Source organism: Xenopus laevis, chromosome 1L, assembly GCF_017654675.1.
Source record: "Xenopus laevis strain J_2021 chromosome 1L, Xenopus_laevis_v10.1, whole genome shotgun sequence".
Classification (NCBI taxonomy): Eukaryota; Metazoa; Chordata; class Amphibia; order Anura; family Pipidae; genus Xenopus; species Xenopus laevis.
This window is the reverse complement of record NC_054371.1, coordinates 103227770-103245803: the sequence shown is the minus strand read 5'-3', so window position 1 is coordinate 103245803 and position 18034 is coordinate 103227770. Positions and strand designations below refer to the sequence as shown.

At 36.5% G+C, this 18034-nt stretch overlaps 1 protein-coding gene across 1 annotated transcript in view; it reads left to right on the top strand.

Moving 5' to 3' along the window:
- The window catches only part of antxr2.L (ANTXR cell adhesion molecule 2 L homeolog), a 114058-nt gene that overhangs the window by 75402 nt on the left and 20622 nt on the right, over window positions 1-18034 (top strand). Inside the window, exons 15-16 of the mRNA XM_041561237.1 lie at window positions 2651-2818; window positions 4357-4437. Of these exons, the coding sequence (XP_041417171.1) occupies window positions 2651-2818; window positions 4357-4437 (249 nt within the window). The remainder of the gene's footprint in view (window positions 1-2650; window positions 2819-4356; window positions 4438-18034) is intronic.

Genomic DNA, 18034 nt, shown 5'->3' with positions numbered 1-18034 from the left:
TCTTTGAGCGTTCACGGTCTAATTCGACTTGGAATTCTCGCTGGCGAGTATCCACTTTCACGGCCAAAGCGACCAGGTCCTCCCATCTGGGAGGGATTTCACGGGATACCAGATCGTTCTTAATCCGCATGGCTAAACCATTGTAAAAGGCTGCATGGTAACCGTCGTTGTTCCAAGAAGTCTCCGCCACCAGGGTGCGAAATTCAATGGCATACTCGGAGACAGAGCGAACACCTTGCTGCAGTTGAAAAAGCCTAGCGGAGGATGCAGTGGCACGACCTGGAGCATCAAACACGGTGCGAAGCTCTTGGACAAACGCCCTGGCATTGTCAATCAGCGGATCCTCCTTTTCCCAAAAGGGTGATGCCCACTCCAAAGCTTTTCCCTGCAGACGAGTGATTATATAACCCACCTTTGCACGTTCAGAAACGAACTGACCAGGAAGCAGGGCAAACTGAATCTCACATTGGTTGATAAAGCCTCTGCACGCTTCAGGATCACCACTGAAGAGAGGTGGAGCAGGAAGACGAGGTTCGGAAACCTGGAGCGGAATAGGTATGGCCGGAGCAGGCACAACCGGCGGAGCCACGGGAGACAGAGCAGTCAACTTCTCCAGGATCGCCTCGAGGGCCTGGCCAAAATGGGATTGTTGAGCTTCATAAGTCTTCATCTGAGAAGCTAACCCACGAATAGCCCCTCCGACATCAAGAGGTGCTTGGGCCTCCTCCGAAGGGTCCATGGCCCAATTATACTGTAATGGGCCCGAAGGCGCAGCAGTAATAGTAGTGGACCAAAGAGGAGACAAAAACCAGGTTCGAGGTACAAAAGGGTTTATCCAGAAGAATAGTCAGGGTACAGGCAAAAGATCAATTCAGTCGGCAGACAATGGAGATAAGAAAAACAGGCAAAGGTCGATACACGGATAATCAGAATTAGAAGTCACACCCAGGAACACTAGTCAAAGGAACCTATAATTGGGCAATGAAGAAAGGGGCAATGGGGTTTAAATAGTCCAAGTCTTGGCGCCAAAATATTGACGTGCTGGCGTCAGACGCTGACGCCAGCGTCCTCACACTGACGTCCTGACGCCGGCGCCCGATTCTGACGCCGGCGTCCGTTCCGTCGTCGACGACCAATCCCAGATCGAGAAGGCGCTGATGTCACAGGACAGCGCCCAGCAGGAGCCATGCGGTGGAGCAGAAGGTTGCCATCTTGGACGCCATCTTGGGTGAGTGTTGAAGTTTCCATTACAGATAGGTGTTTAAGGTGGCCAATTGCAAGTTGTGCTTCTGTTTGACTCTCCTCTGAAGAGTGATAGCATGGGATCCTCAAAGCACCTCTTAAAATACCTGAAAACAAAGATTGTTCAGTATCATGGTTTAGGGAAAGGCTACAAAAAGCTATCTCAGAGGTTTAAACTAACAGTTTCAACTGTAAGGAATGGAATCAGGAAATGGAAGGCCACAGGCACAGTTGCTGTAAAACCCAGTTCTGGCAGGCTAAGAAAAATACAGGAGTGGCATATGTGGGGGATTGTGAGAAATGTTACAACCCAAAGATCACCTGCAAAGACCTGCAAGAACATCTTGCTGCAGATGGTGTATCTGTACATCGTTCAGCACAAATTGCACAAAGAACATCTGTATGACATCATTAAAAAGAAGCCCTTTCTGCACTCACGCCACAAAGAGAGACACTTGTTGTATGCAAAAGATCATTTAGACAAGCCACAGTCATTTTCGAGACAAAAATTTTGTTATTTGGTCATAACAAAAATAGCTTTGCATGGCAGAAGAAAAACACCGCATTCCAAGAAAACACCTGCTACCTACTGTCAAATTTGGTGCAGGCTCCATCATGCTGTGGGGCTAGTTCAGGCACTGGGGCCCTTGTTAAAGTCGAGGGTCGGGTGAATTCAACCCAATATCAAAAAATTCTTCAGGATAATGTTCAAGCACCAGTCACAAAGTTGAAGTTACGCAGGGGTTGGATATTCCAAACAAGACAATGACCCTATACACACATCGAAATCTACAAACTCATTTATGCAGAGGGAGAAGTACAATATTCTGGAATGGCCATCACAGTCCCCAACTTAAATATCATCAAAAATATAATGGAAGATTTGAAGCAGGCTGTTCAGTAGCCATCAAATTTAACTGAACTTGAGAGATTTTGTATGGACGAATGGTCAAAAATACCGCCATCCAGAATCCAAGCACTCATCAAAGGCTATAGGAAGCATCTAGAGTCTTTTGCATTTGAAAAGGAGGCTTCCAAAGAATTAACAGGGTTCCCAAACTTTTTCATATGACTGTAGTATGGATAGTATTACTAGCCAATATAAGCAATGCTATAAAAATGAGGTAGAGACACAGCAACTATAAACTTGTGTTTCTCTGACATTCCTGCATCAACTTACTGAAAATACAAAAATAGCCAGGTTTGGGAAAGCACTTATTTTATAAGAAAATATTAAGAAACTGAGTAATAATCATACAAGTCTCAATAGCATGAAGTGAACACCCCTCTAGTGTCCTGTTATGCTTTTGGGGACATTTTGATTAAAAGTGGTTATATATCCGAATGCAAACTGTTATTGCTTTTTCTAATTGTATTCTCAACAGAGTTTATATTTTGTATTTTTTAGGTACGGTGGGGAGATAAAGGTTCCACAGAAGAAGGAGCAAGACTGGAAAAGGCGAAAAATGCTGTAGTAACGCTGCCAGAAGAGGAGGACCAACTGCCTCTTCCAACACCTAAAAATCCAAAGCCTACCTCAAAAGTACATGAAACAAAATGGTACACGCCTATCAAGGTAAGTTTGCTAATATTTAAAAGTTTAAGGAACAATTTAATCTTATTTTCTGTGGAATAAACTTCCATCTTAAATGTTATACTCAGAAAACTCAGATTTATTATTCCAGGTATGGGATACCTTATCTGAAAACTGTTTTTCAACAACTCTGAATCACAGTACGGCCATCTCCCATAGACTGTTTTAATCAAATAATTCTCATTATTTAAAAAAAAATTAAAATTTTAGCTGTATTAAAAAAACAGTACCTTGTACTTAATATTCCCTTAGCTCATGAATCCATATTTGTGGCAAATTAATTCTATTGGATTTATTGGATTTATTTATTAATGAATATGTGGATGTCCTCTAATGAAGCCTTTGAGTAAGGGGTGTTTCTGAAACGCATTAAGCACCTATTCCACAGCAGCCACTTGTGTTTTTTTTAATGAATTCATAAATAGTGGTTTTACTTTATGAGGAGATGTGCTCTACATTTTTCCCTGTTGTTGTTCTGAATGGCCGCAGCTTTAGGAATCCTGTATGGATACAGGCACACCTAACTCTTTGCAGTCCATTTCTTGACACTTTCTAGAGGAGTCAAGGGTGAGGCTAGGCAACTTGCAACGGGAGACAGCTCCCGGTTCGAGCAGCCATTTTGGGGCACACTTATGTGCATAATGGACGAATGCCACTTACTCATTATGTTCATATGCCTGATGCCAAAATGTGCATTATGCACATGCACTATGTACTACATGGCCACTTTCACTGGGAGCTTCCTCCTGGTGCGGGTGTCCAAGTGCTGGCGGGGGGGGGGCAATGTTTGTAAATAAAAAACTACTGTTACCCCTAACCAGAGTGAGGGCTGTATTATTTGGTTGAGTGTAATATTTTTGCCCAACAGGTGCCCTTTAAGAGAGGTAGGGAAATACTTTTGCAGTATGCTGTAGCTGAAAGTAACAGGATTTAGTGTAGTAGTGTAGAGAGAAGATTTGAGAATAATAAAATGAGCTGCTTCATATATAACATCTAGTTAACACATAGGTTAGATGTTACCTAAAGGTATGGAAATGTCAGATTCAGTTGTGTCAGCTAATGGAGAAAAGTTCAGTTTTTTGAATGAAAAAAAGTGTAACTTAGGTGCTTGGGTGAAAGAGATGTGCAACTGAAGTCTGTAATATGGTATTTATTTCACAGATGAGGAGGTATATAAGGAAAACAGAAGAGTCAAGGACTGTACATTATAGTTGTCCGCCAGCTCTAGTGTGAAGGAAGTACCCACAAATACGAAAATGTGTGGTTTGAAAAATAAAAGGAGAGCCAAACAGAATTTTGTCTTATAGATTAAATGAGTGCAAAATTTATAGTAGACAAGTATGATCTACTGTACCACAGGCTAAAGAAAGATCAAGAGAAATAATGCCACTTAGATTTTGCAGAGCTAATGTAACTGGAAAAAAATCAAGCTTAACATAATAATAAAATAAGTGGTAATATACAGAAATGTTTACTGTTGCTTATAATAAACTATAATAACACAGCATTTTCTTTCCAAGGGACGACTTGATGCACTTTGGGCTTTGTTAAGAAGACAGTATGACCGAGTGTCTTTAATGCGGCCTCAGCAGGGAGACGAGGTAACCTAGAGAAATTTAAGCATAGATAATTTAAAAATTAAAAATGACTAGCATTGTTTTGCATTGTTATTTTCATGAATAACCGTAAGTATTTTTTGTTTTATATACTGTATTCTGTTGGACTTTGTGTATAGCTTTTTGTATAGCTCCTAATAAGACTATAAATGATGATGCTACAAATGGCACACCAAAAAAGTATTCTTCACGCAGTTGAAAATGTATAAATGTATACAAATTCATTGTTAAACTAGCCGTACATGGCCACCTTTTATGCAAAATTATCCTTGTCTATTGATAACATGAGCATCAAGGATCACAATGGTCAGGTGGCACCCTAAAACCATGCACAATTTTACATGAAGAGCAAAAGAACTGATTTGACTGAACAATGTAAATTCTGATGGGTTGGATAAATACCTGAAACTGAACATATAGGCTAGGTGATGGCCCCAAAAGAGTAGCAGAGACCAGTTTTCTGACAGTTTGACCAGCATTGCCATTTTTAGAATAATAAAGTTCAATGTTTATCCTTTTATACATGGCATGAAGAGGCCCATACTTTATTTATTAGGCACCCTTGAATTGATGACAGTATAATTATAAATAACTGTCAGCATTATCTTCTTTATATGTGACCAAGGCTGTTGGCATTGACTATGCAAAAAACTGGAAAAAATGTACTGCTTTCAGCATTTACATGTGAGTGTCTCAGCCTGCAGATATATGTTCGACTACAGAAAATGTGGGCATACAGACATATTTTAAGTAACTTGTGATGTTTAAATGTCATTAGAAAGTTATTCATCTGGTTTTGGTCTGGCAGAATGGGGATTAAACATGTGTGTCGTGTCAATGAGTTAAGGTGGCTTTAGATATATTTTTAATTGTAACTATTCTTTTATCATAGTTTATAGTAGTTATAGTGCCAGCATTACATGACTACAGATACATGTGCGAAGGTAAAGTGCACATTTGGCTTGAGGTAGTACACTACAGATTAAATTTCTTGTTATTACAACTATCAGTATAAACTAGGTACAAACTAACAGTTTATTTGGTCCTACTGACCACACATATATACTTACAGTACATGCATTATTATTATGCACACTACATAAACTGAACAATGCTTTTTGAAACCTTTTGTACAGTGTAGTGCCTAGATGAGATAGTGAGCAGTATAGGTTTAATGCAGTACATTATTTTTTCTCTATATTTAAGGGGTTATATATTGTCTGTTGGTACCTACAGAGCAGGTTAATAAACTGTTCCAAGCCATCAGATTTTGCTCATACAGAATTTGTAGCAGTATGAGTTGAATGTTTAAAATGAGCAAAACAACCTCGTAAGTCTATATTAAATGAGAGTGCAGTATATTTAGAACTAATGTTTTGCAAGGCACCAAAGTGGGTAACGAAGGGTGCCCGGGACTGTGGGGAGGTACTGGGAGCAGAGGGACTGTACATGGGGTGGAAGGATTGGTTGCTAGCACTAAGGGAGGGCTGTTGTAAAAAGGGGAAGCTGCTTACCCTCCTCCTCTTGTGACGTCACGGGCACCTGGAGCGCTGTGCAGGCTGGCAGCGTGTCTGGTCTCCCCTAATGGTGGCCGATTATCCCACCCGTTGCACTGTTACACTTAAATTGTTACATTTATTTGTTAATAAAGTTTCAATGGAATGGTTTCCATATTGATAAGAATGTGTTATATAATAAATATTATTATTGTCACAGCTGTTGGCGGGTAATTGTTTTTTGGTTCTTGCCATTTGGGTATGGCCAGGAGGCTTTTCTCATTACATGCCCACTGCGGATGCGGTGGCTGGCATCTGTTGTAACCTGGGCTTGGTATAACATGGCAAGGACAGGGTTATCTGTTTTTGGTAAATATTGGTTTTAATAAAAGCTGTGGCCGACCTCCACCCACGAAAAGGGAAAAGTGAGTCTTGCGACTGCCTCCCCACAGTCATTATGTTCTAATTCTTTTTGAAAGAACTCCATTGCAGTTATCTCAACACACTTAAACTTCTTCAAATTATCTCTGATATGTTTAGCCCACGTCAGATATGGTTGCTACATGCTGAGAGTAAATAGCTTTTTATTGATGGCCTATAATTATGACCGTTATCAAAGTACCACTGTAAAACAATCCCAACCAAGTTAAATTCTGTACTGGTTTCTGAAAAATTACATTAACTCCATATTTGAATAATACATGAAAATAATAATAAAATTGTAGTGCTCAGTATTTTGAAGGTGAAAGTTTTCAAATGTGCAATAATCATTTTGGATGGGATAATTCCCCGTTAAATGGATCCCCACACAATGCTTTGTTTTGTGAAATAAAATTATTTATTACTTCTAAGAAACTTTCCAATACATGAATAAAAAAATCTGTTTTTGTAAGTCTCTAAATGTAATTGATATTAAGCAGCATTTGTCTGGCTGTTTATATTCTGTGCACTTCTGGTTCTGACTTCTGAAACAAAAAGACATATCTATGAAAAGTTTAGATAGAGATCAATACAGTTTACCAGCAGACGATTTCACAGCTTCCTATTCACCTTTATAGTACAGTTATGGGATCCGTTATCCAGAAACACGTTATCCAGAAATCTCCGAATTACGGAAAGGCCGTCTCCCATAGACTCCATTATAATCAAATAATCCAGATTTTTAAAAATTATTTCCTTTTTCTCTGTAATAATAAAACAATACCTTGTACTTGATCCCAACTAAGATGTAATTAATCCTTATTGGAAGCAGAACCAGCCTTTTCTGCTTATTTAATGTTTACATGATTTTCTAGTAGACTTAAGGTATGAAGATCCAAATTACAGAAAGATCCATTATCCGGAATACCCCAGGTCCCGAGCATTCTGGATAACAGGTCCCATACCTGTACTATAGTTACATAATTACACAGTTCAATCGGATTGAAACAAGTCCATCAAGTTCAACCCCTCCAAATGAAAACCCAGCATCCATACATACACCCCTCCATAAATTATATATACACATATCTTTACTAACTATAGAGTAATGAGGTTATGTAATAAAAGGCACTGTTTGCACAGGTCCAGTAACCCATAGCAACCAATCATCAGTTACAGTTTACTGGTCACCTGTTTAAATGCAAACATTGTATTGGTTGCAATGGGTTACTGCTCCTGGGCAAATGTAGAACCTTAAATTACAAATAATAAAGGCATTACGTATGCATTTATGCATTTTTTTCCCATTTATAACTTTTATTATATTTCCCCCAAATGTGTTTTAAATAACACATATTGGATACAAAATTTGATATCAGCAACAAATAGGGTTGCCACCTGGCCGGTAAAAATAATGGTTGATCCCAATGTTATTAATGGGGAAAAAAGATAAATATATAGGAAGGCTGGCATTTTTTTCCAGAAAAGGTGGCAACCTAAGCAACAAAAGGTACAATGCTTGTGCAGTGCATGTGCTGAAAGCAGTATAAACTGTCACAACTCTTTTTTTTTTAACTTAAAGAGCATCAGACTTTTAGCCAAAATAGAAGCCGAACAAAAGGTACAATTCTAAATGATCAATGCACTTGAAGAAGACACTCTGCTAGCTGTAATATTTTAGCTACCTGTCATATTTTATTTTTTAGAGAACAAATATCTGGCAAGGTTTCAGCTGCCTTGGCAAAATGTACAGCTTAATAAAGATGGATACAACATAAAAATAAAATCGTTATCTTCAGAGTGTCACCTGCATGACACGGCAGTTTTTTCTTCTGCTTTCTTTTGACAGAAGTTGTAATGCTGCCAAAAAAGGCTTTTGCTAAATAGATTAGCAGAACTGATTTTGCTGGTTTTTTTTGGTCCAAAAAATAACCATCAAAAAGTATCTCAAATTTGTTTACTCTTTCAGTTTTTTTTTTTAATTTACACCCAAATTCAATTGAATTAAAACCTTAGCTGGGTTTATCAAAGTCTGCCATGGTTTATTTATGGTTGCTTTGTCCTGTCTCCTTTCAGCCCCCTCCTCTATTTTCTCCCTCTGCTGCATGCTTGTTTCGAGTATGGCCCAGTGTTTGAGAAGGCTGAAACACAGTTGTGTCAGTAATATGGGTAGAGCTTTGATTGTCCCTGGAATTCCTGAGAGTCATTAATGTTTCAGCTGGCAAACCACAAGGTTATGGAAGCTTATACAGGTGCGAGCTAGCAGTTGCCTCTGACATCTGTTCAGAGCAGAGGCGTGGGTCTTCATCAGCCTGCAGCAAGGCTGCTGGATTGTCAGCAGATGTAGTTAAGAGTGGCAGAACAGTTTTGGTCTCACACTTGCTGCCTGGGGGGCTTAAACACCAAAGGTAAAGAGAGGGTGGACACAGCTGTGCTCCCAAACTTGCCTGCGGCACAAATAAAGAGATCTGATGTAGTCTGAATCTGTTGTGGTGAAGAGACCAGGATAGAAATCTACTTCAGAGGCAACTTAACGCAACAACATCTGCCGCCAAGTTTCCAGGGAGTGACAGGGGACAGCAGGTACAGATCGAAGTCCCCACGTAAACAGCCTCCATGAAGCCATGAACTCTTTTGATGGACTTCCATCAAACATGCTGGAGTCCACAGCAGGAGTTTATATTGTTTTCAAAGCAGTATTTTGTTTTATCTGCTAGCAAGGTAATTTATAAATGATGCATTACCAGAAACTTTTACCCATGAAAAAGTGATTGAGAGAGAACAGAACTGAAAATGTAAGAAAGTAATTCAATGTCATGATTAGTCTCCCAAGAGCCATTATGTTCAGTTTGCAGTCACATTAACCTTCAGGTTATATTATGCTAATGAACTAGTCACTGCCTAAATACTGATGTATCAAATGTTAAACTAGTCAACTAATTCCTCTGTTCAATATGTCTAGTTATTGTTTTTCTTTATTCTCTTGAATTTAGCATAGGAATGGGCTATTTCATCCTAGCTTAAGATATGGGGGTTTCTGTAGAATTAGCCTGAATAAAATACCAAAATGCATTTATGCTACTGTAGTCACCATCAAGTGAATGAAGTTGTAAGTGAAAGTTGATACAGAGGAAGGTGAAAAACCCACATTATCCTGGAAAGATCTACTGTTGAATAATGCACCTGAGATCCTTGTATATATGAGCATAAATAATATATCTCCCCTTTAGTGCTTCTTCTCTAGTGTGAACACAAAACAGAAAATTGTGTGGAGTTCCCTTTAAAATAATTTCTACTGACACTAAAAATTTTCTTTTCAAAATATTATTATATTATTTATCAAGGGTCGAATTTCAAATTGAAAAAAACGTCGAAAAATATCAACCGAAATTAAGTCAAAGTTTTTTTTTTTTTGGTCAAATAGTTCAGTTTTTGATCGAATAGGTCCGTATTTGGCCGAATTCGAATCGTATGAATCGAAGGAATAGCGAATTCGATTGAATTGATTCAAAGTTTTTCAACAATCGCCAATTGACTCCAAATAGAGGTCCCCCTAAAACAGCAATTCGGTAGATTTTAGATGGCGAATGGTCAAAGTCAAATTTTTAAAGAGGCAGTACATGATAAAGTTTGATATACGAATTTTTTAATTTTTTTCAAATTTAAATCGAATTTTGACTATTCCCTAGTCGAAGTACACAAAATATAGCTTGAAATTTGAATTTTTTCTATTCAAAAATGTATCTCGACCATTGATAAATCTGCCCCTAAAAGTTACCTATAGTCATGTTGATCATTTTTCGCGGATAGTTCTGCTTTTGTTTTTTTAAATGTTTTGCCAAACTGACAAATTGTCCCTTCGTAATCTGTCAGTTAGAGTTTCTAATGCTAACAGACTACTGTTGCACAAATATGGCAGCCCCCTCATAAAAAAACATGGGGGTAAGAAAAGTAATGTAAAAGCATCAGGGGAATACTTTTATGGCAAAATTATAAATAGCATTCAAAGACAATGTTATGATAGATATAAAAAAGGTTATTTTCTGGTGTCTAAAACATGGTATGTATCCTATAAGGTGTTTCCATAGACATGGATTACAGTGCAAATAGAAGCAGGGTGTGTTTTCTGGGAATTTAGAAATCTAAGCCAATAGTTAACAGTTGGTCTGTTTTGGAGAAACTATTTCATCAGTCCTCCTATGGTCTTGCACATATGGCTTTACTTAATCGCCCAGGAACATTTTCATGCAATTGAAAATGTACAAATTACAAAAATATGACTGATAAATAGGCCCATATGTCATGCTACAGGCTGACTTACCACTTACCAGTACAGAACAACAACAAAACTAGCAGTAACATATTACACAGCCATTAATATTTAAATATGCTCTGTTATGGATCTGAGCATATATAATGCATGTTATATATGGGTTCTATTATCTTCACACAGTAAAGTACGCCATTCAGTTAACAAGAATTTTGGTGGGATTATTTACATGTCCAAACATTTTCAGCAGTGCAATAGTGGGAATGCTACTAAACTATTGGTTTTAGGCATAGATAAAACAGTAAGTGGAGTGGAGTGGTAAGTGGAGATATTATACCTAGATTGCTCCGTTTGGAAACCAAATGGATTTTCCATCTACAAACCAGAAGGCCACTTAGTGATTTTGACGTCACATGTTTTTTCAAATAGCCATGCAGAACTAGACATACTACCATTGCACGATATAATCTCAGGATTGAATGTTATACATTAAGTGCTTAGAACCTGTAAAAATGAAAATATTACATGCATTTTTTCGTGCATCTAAAAAGTTAAAAACTTGGAGATACATGTTCCCTGAGTACCTCTAATAAGTAAGAAATTGAAGAAACTTTTTCATGCTGTTATATTTCATTTTTTATTTTTTTGTACTGTATTTATTATTATAATACTTTATCACTTATTTTATTTGCTTTATTTCTCATTTCTTAGTATTTTTGTTAATTTTCGTTTAGGTTTTTTTTACATTTTCTTCTGAGTGTTGTGTTTTTGTAGCTCTTGTGTAAATATATTGCAATGCATTAGTAAGACTCTTGTATGTAAATTAGCCCTTCAATAGGCAATTTGTCTTTACTGACTGTGATTGGTTAATACATGTGATGCTGTTGATTGGTTACAACTAGTGATGGGCGAATTTGCGCCGTTTCGCTTCGTCGAAAAATTAGCGAATTTTGCGCGAAATTCTCGAAACGGCGAAAAATTAGCGAAACTGCGCCGGCGTCTCGTTTTTGACGCTGGCGCCTGTTTTCCCGACGCCGGCGCCCGCTTTTGACGCCGGCGTCCGTTTTTTTCGAAACATTTTTTTTGACGCCGGCGAATTTTTTCCGCTAATTTTCACGGGCGTTTCGCGAATTTATTCGCTCGCGGCGAATCGCGCAAATTCGCTGCGAATTCGCGCCTGGCGAATAAATTCGCCCATCACTAATTACAACCCCTATATAAGCATTGTACAGGGGAGTGCCATTTAGCCTTTGATAAATAAATGATTCTGCTGGGGTCCCCATTGAGCCTTAGGAATTTAAGATTGGTTTCTATTAAAGGGGTCCTCCAATGAAAAAATGTTTTTTTTCCAAAATGAAAGGAAATTTAATTAACATTCATCATCATATTTCATTGGATTTAAAGTTATTTGTAGCTAAAAGGAATTTAACTTTCTGTTTTAGAACTGAAGGTTGCTGAGAATTACATTGTCTTTACTATGTAAAAAACTGTTTTGGTCAAGGACCCCTGTAATAGAAAACAAATCTTAAGGAATGTACCATAAGGATTTTTGTTTTGGGTGTCAAAAGGCACCCTTTACGCCACCCATTCATTAAGGTGTAGAATACTTCAGGCAAAGAATCTTGCTAAAACATATTCTTACTAAAATGTAGGCATATCCAGTACAATTCATCCTGAATTTACATAAGCACTATATGATTCTTCAGCTCTATTTCTTTAAGCACTATTGCATTTAAAAAGCAATATCATAGCTCAGAACTAGAATACCCTAATTACTGCTAACATAGTTAACATATGGTGGTTCATATAAGTATCAATTCAACATGTAGGCTGAAAGTGCATCACAAGCATAGGTGGATAATATTGAGAAGGCTTATTCTCCCCAATCAACATCCATAATATATTCATATATGATTATGTTTCCTTTAAAAGCTAAAGGTAATCAGTTATATTTTTTTTACCATCTCACAAATTATACATTTTTACATTTATTAATAGTGATGAGCGAATTTATTCGCCAGCAATGGATTCGCAGTGAAATGCCGCATTTCGCCATATGCTAATTTTATCATGAAACTGTGGCAAAAAATGTATTTAAAAATATAGCCACGGAAAAATTTGCAAAGAAAAACGCCCATAAGAAAAAGCACCCATTGACTTTAATGCATTAGGACAAAAAAGTTGCCATAAGAAAAAACGCCCATTGACTTTAATGCATTAGGACAAAAAAGTCTCCATGAGAAAAAATGGCCATTAACTTTAATGCATTAGGATAAAAAAGCCGCTATTAGAAAAAACTCCTATTGACTTTAATGCATTAGGACAAAAAAGTTGCCTAAAAAAACGCCCATTGACTTTAATGCATTAGGACAAAAAGTCACCATAAGAAAAAACGCCCATTAACTTAAATGCATTTGGAGCGAGAAAAATTGTTATGCCCATAAAAATTGTTGCCTTTAAAATTGACCATTGATTTCAATGTGGTTAGAAAAATTTTTGCCATTTCACAAATTTCTTTGCAATTTCACAAGTTTTTCAGCGAAACGGGACAGATTCACTCATCACTATTTATTAATAAATTTTGCATTATGCCATTAGAAGGGGCATGCAGTTAAATCTAATAGAAAAAACACTGGGGCTAGTTTATTAATACTGGGCACCTAGCTGAAAACCCATTGCAACCTGATGCAGTTTGGATGTCATAGGTTACTTCACATGTGCAAATCTGCCTAGTAATGGATAAGTAAGCCCTACTGTCTGCAAAAATCAAATAAGTTATAATGCTACAAAGTCTCCAAATCTCACTTATACCAGCCCACTCAGCCTTCTTATCACCTTAGAAATTGTTACCACAGACAGTTTTATTTGCAGAATGTTAAATGAAAGAATGTATAGAAGAAGGGTACAGAAAGGTACTACAGAGGCAAAATGAAGGTACTACGCAAAATGTTTGACCCACACAAAACAAACATCATCATGAAAAGCATATTTACTTAAAAACCAGCAGTGGCTTTTAGTTGGAGGAATGGGCTTAAACTGACAATTTATTGCAGGCTGGCAGTTCAACTTTAATTCTCTACTGAAATAAAAATTACTGGTGAATGTCTGTTAAATATTTGTAGATGTGATGTAGTATGATGTTGATTATTAGATCGGATCGGAGGTATCCACAACATAACCGGACAGGGCTAGAATGGCACATATTATTATAATGCAGGGCACAGCTAATGTTTGAAAGATACAGTAATTAGAATGACAGTCTTGCAGTTGAAGTGGATCACTTCTTCTGCTGGGGCATATATAAAAGTGAAGACCGACATTCACTGGTTCCTGTGACATGACACTGAAAACATACTGAATGCTGCTAGAACAGTTGTGGTACATAGAGGCTACACAATGCTAGTAAATCACCAGGACAGTCAGTATCCACCAAAGTAGACCAGCATTTTTATGCTGATGTTTACAACAATACTTTGCCTATATAAAATAAGCTAACAAGAATACTTAAAACATTTTTTAAATTAATTTACATTATTTTTATAGGATATTCATGTTACAACAATAAGCTATGATTTTTCTTCCCTAACATAACACAATTTTTAGGTACTAAAACATTTAATTGGAATTCAGTTTTTGAAATAATACAATTATTTTGTTACATCCCCAAGAATACATAAATATTGCTCAATTAATATTTGTTATCCAACAACCTAATATATTTTGTTTAATATCTTATTAAGAATCAATAATACGCATTACATTTCAACAAATTTCCAATCTATAGTTTGTCTTTTTAAATATATATTTTTAAAATTAGCTATATTTAATACCAGCAAATCCTAAGCATTCTTGGAAATTATTTCTGAACTGGTACACACTGATTTGTTGAATAGAATTTCTACACCTCAGGCAATGGAAATGGTTAAGCAGACTAACAATGCGTATGAAGAGATTCCCAGCACAATCTATTATTATATGCATAATGACCACTCCTCCATATAGCCCTAAACAGCCTGTCAGCTTGACGTTGCTCATGTTAGGGCTCAGTACCTCATTAATCCATTTTTTTGGATAGGCTGGCTTCCCTCAAGAAATGCGCAGTCTGACAGTTTAATTCATGCCTGCTTTGCTTGGGAGACATGACAGCTTTAACTATTTCCTGTGCCAAGATTTATGAACTAGTTCTACAGCTCTTAACCAGATTAGTCCCCTTTCCATTAACTGCTTGAAAGTAGGGCAGATGTCTGAACGGCTGGTTGTAAATTCGATAATGTCTGCTGTGTTAATCTGTAGGTTTTGCTGATGGAGAAGGCTGTAGATAACAGGATTAAAGTTTCACGACCCTGGTTTTCATAGCACAGGAGAGAGAGCTTGAGGGGTGGGGAATGACTTCTGTTGTTAATCTTAATTGATTGTCAAGAGATTTTAATCTGTTTTATTAATTAGGTAGTATCCACAAATGTGTATCTGATGCACTTCATAAATAGAAGGAAAACAAATGTTATCTTGCCTATACAGTATAGTCAGATAATTTACTGATTGTGATTTATTGTGGTTATTTAACAAATAATTATCAGTATAATGATGTTGCACATATGAATGAAAATAATACTATATTTATTGGTCATTTTAATATACATTACAACCAGGTAACACAAAAGGAACAGATACCCCTATATTTATATTAATATATGTTTAACTGTAATTTTTGGCAATTATTAATTGCCACATTAGACACAAAATATGTTGTGTTTGGAAGGTTGTTTTTGTGAATACATTTGTTTAATCCACACCAATGATTGAATGGACTCTGGTTTGTGCCTGGAGAATAGATACAATTCCATTGCAGACAGCCTAGGGCATGAACACCTGGGACCCCATATACTTCACAAAGACTTTTACCTCCCTAACTGGAAAACTGTAAACCAAAATTGTTTATATAATCTTATTGTCAGTGTGCTCATCTTTAATGTATTATGGGCTGACCATACAATATACTACATTATATTTTAGTATACTATCATATTATGGCAGTAATTAAAGAGAATGTTTCCTACCACAGCATAATACACTCTCATATAAATTATCTTAATGTTACACTCTAAAATTACTGGAAATTATATATTGCTAGTATTCTTATTGGTACAAGTAAGTATTTTTCATAAAGTTTTATTATTTTATTATATTTATTTTTTATAGCTGAGAAAAGGAAAAACTGCAAACATATTAACATGGCAGGTTACATATTTCTAAAAAAAAAAACCCACAAGTGAAGATATTTTATACCATTTTGGAATTGATTTTTTTTCTGTTACTAATTTCTAATTAAGTAAACAGCATAGTTAAGCCATCTTGTAGGCAATAAACTCAGCAATCATTTGGCCATACTATTTATCTCCAGAGAAAACACATGTTGAATGTACAAATGTTACCTTTATTGTAAAGGCATGGATGTTACTATAATAGCATAACAATTGTTTTCAAAACCTTTATTAGGTATAGTATCTCTAAAGAAACATGTGTAATGATTGACTTTTGCTTGTTCTTTTTGCCTCCTTAAAGTATAAAAATAATAACTGTGTAAATAGAACGGTTGTGCAAAATAAAAATGTTTCTAATATAGTTAATTAGCCAAAAACGTCATCTATAAAGGCTGGGGTGATTGGATGTCTAACATAATAGCTAGAACACTACTTCCTGTTTTGCAGCTGTCTTGCTTTCCACTAATTGGTTACCAGGCAGTAACCAATCAGTGACTTGAGGGGGGGGGCATGGGTGATAACTGTTTGCTTTTGAATCTGAGCTGCATGCTGAGGATCAATTGCAAACTCACTGAACAGTTATGTCCCATGTGACCCCCTTCAAGTCGCTGACTAACTTAGAGTTAGAGAGATAAAAGTAGTGTTCTGGCTATTATGTTACACATCCACTCACTCCAACCTTTATACATATTTGGCTAACCAACTATATTAGAAACATTTTTTAATTTGCACAACCTATCTATTTAGTCAGTTTTTATTTTTACACTGAACTGTTCTTTTAAGTCAACTCACTTTTTTAGACTTGTGGCTTAAGGAGATTTGTTGCTACAGACAATGCATTGTTTTTATCAAAACATTTAGAAAAAACGCAAAATATATTTAAATTGGCTTTTTAGTTGCAGACTCCTTGTGGGAGACAAGCCTTAGCATACTAGTTGTCTCTGAGACACTAGCGAATATAGTTGTACACGTATTCTTTATAAAATAAACCCACTAAACATGAACACTTATGGGCTGATTTCTCTCACAAATTTCATCTTTTCTCATTTCTCTCACTGGCATTTTTTCCAAAGAACTTCTGGGCCTCAAACTGGGAAGTACTATTTAAACTAATGGCCACATCAGCAGTTGTTTTAATTTGTTACCAGTTACTCAAGAATATTCAAGATTCTTAGTTCTCAAATTGCTTTAAAATTAGGAATAAGTAAAAAAATTTCACCATGTACAGATTTGCTGCAAAATTGCGGGTCTCCACGCTGGTGACAATTTTTTCTGCTTCAAAAATTTGCCTCACAACTCGCTTCCCTTTGTGCAACAAAAAAAGTTGTGTGACAAACGTGTAGATCATTTAATCCTTCCTCTCTTCTTTCACATCAACCAACGGGATCTGAGCCGTCCAATTGTCTATATTAGGACATACACATAAATATATGGTTTATTCTTTTTAATGTAAGATACAAAGCTTGTTAGTTGTGCCTGTGTTTGTAAGCTAGTAGTATATAAATATATAAAGTAATATATAAACTATAGAAGGTACTTTTTGGGTAAAACAGCAACATAGTGTAGTAGTACATACGATTACCAATCAAGCATGGTTTTAAGACATTGGCAACATGAGAGCCTTTTTCTCTATTGAAAAAGCAGTTGTAGCATAGTGGATAGGAGGTCCTCTAAGAATGTAGGTCATGTGTGTAGTAGTATACTGAGCGAAAAATGAATGTGATTTTGCCTTACTAATTTTAATTGGTAGCCCCAAAGCAGAAACAAGTTGCCACAAGAAAAACACCCATAGACTCTAATGTAGTTTGCTACAAATATGACATGCAACCAAAAAAATTGTCGTGTGACAAAAAAGTTTCGTGATTTTTTGGGCAGTTTCTGAAAAAGTTTCAGCGAAGCGAAATGGGTCAGATTCGCTCATCAATATTTACAATCAATAAGTGTGCATGTGCGATATTTCTCTTTGCCTTCTCATTACTCCTGCATATACCTTTGATGAAAGAATTGTACTGTATGCAATAAATGATCAACACCTTTATAATGCTTGTACTTCTGCTAGTATTATTGACCAACTCCATTAAAGATTTCCATTTAGACTTATATGGCATTTCATACAGAAAAAATAGGTGATATGT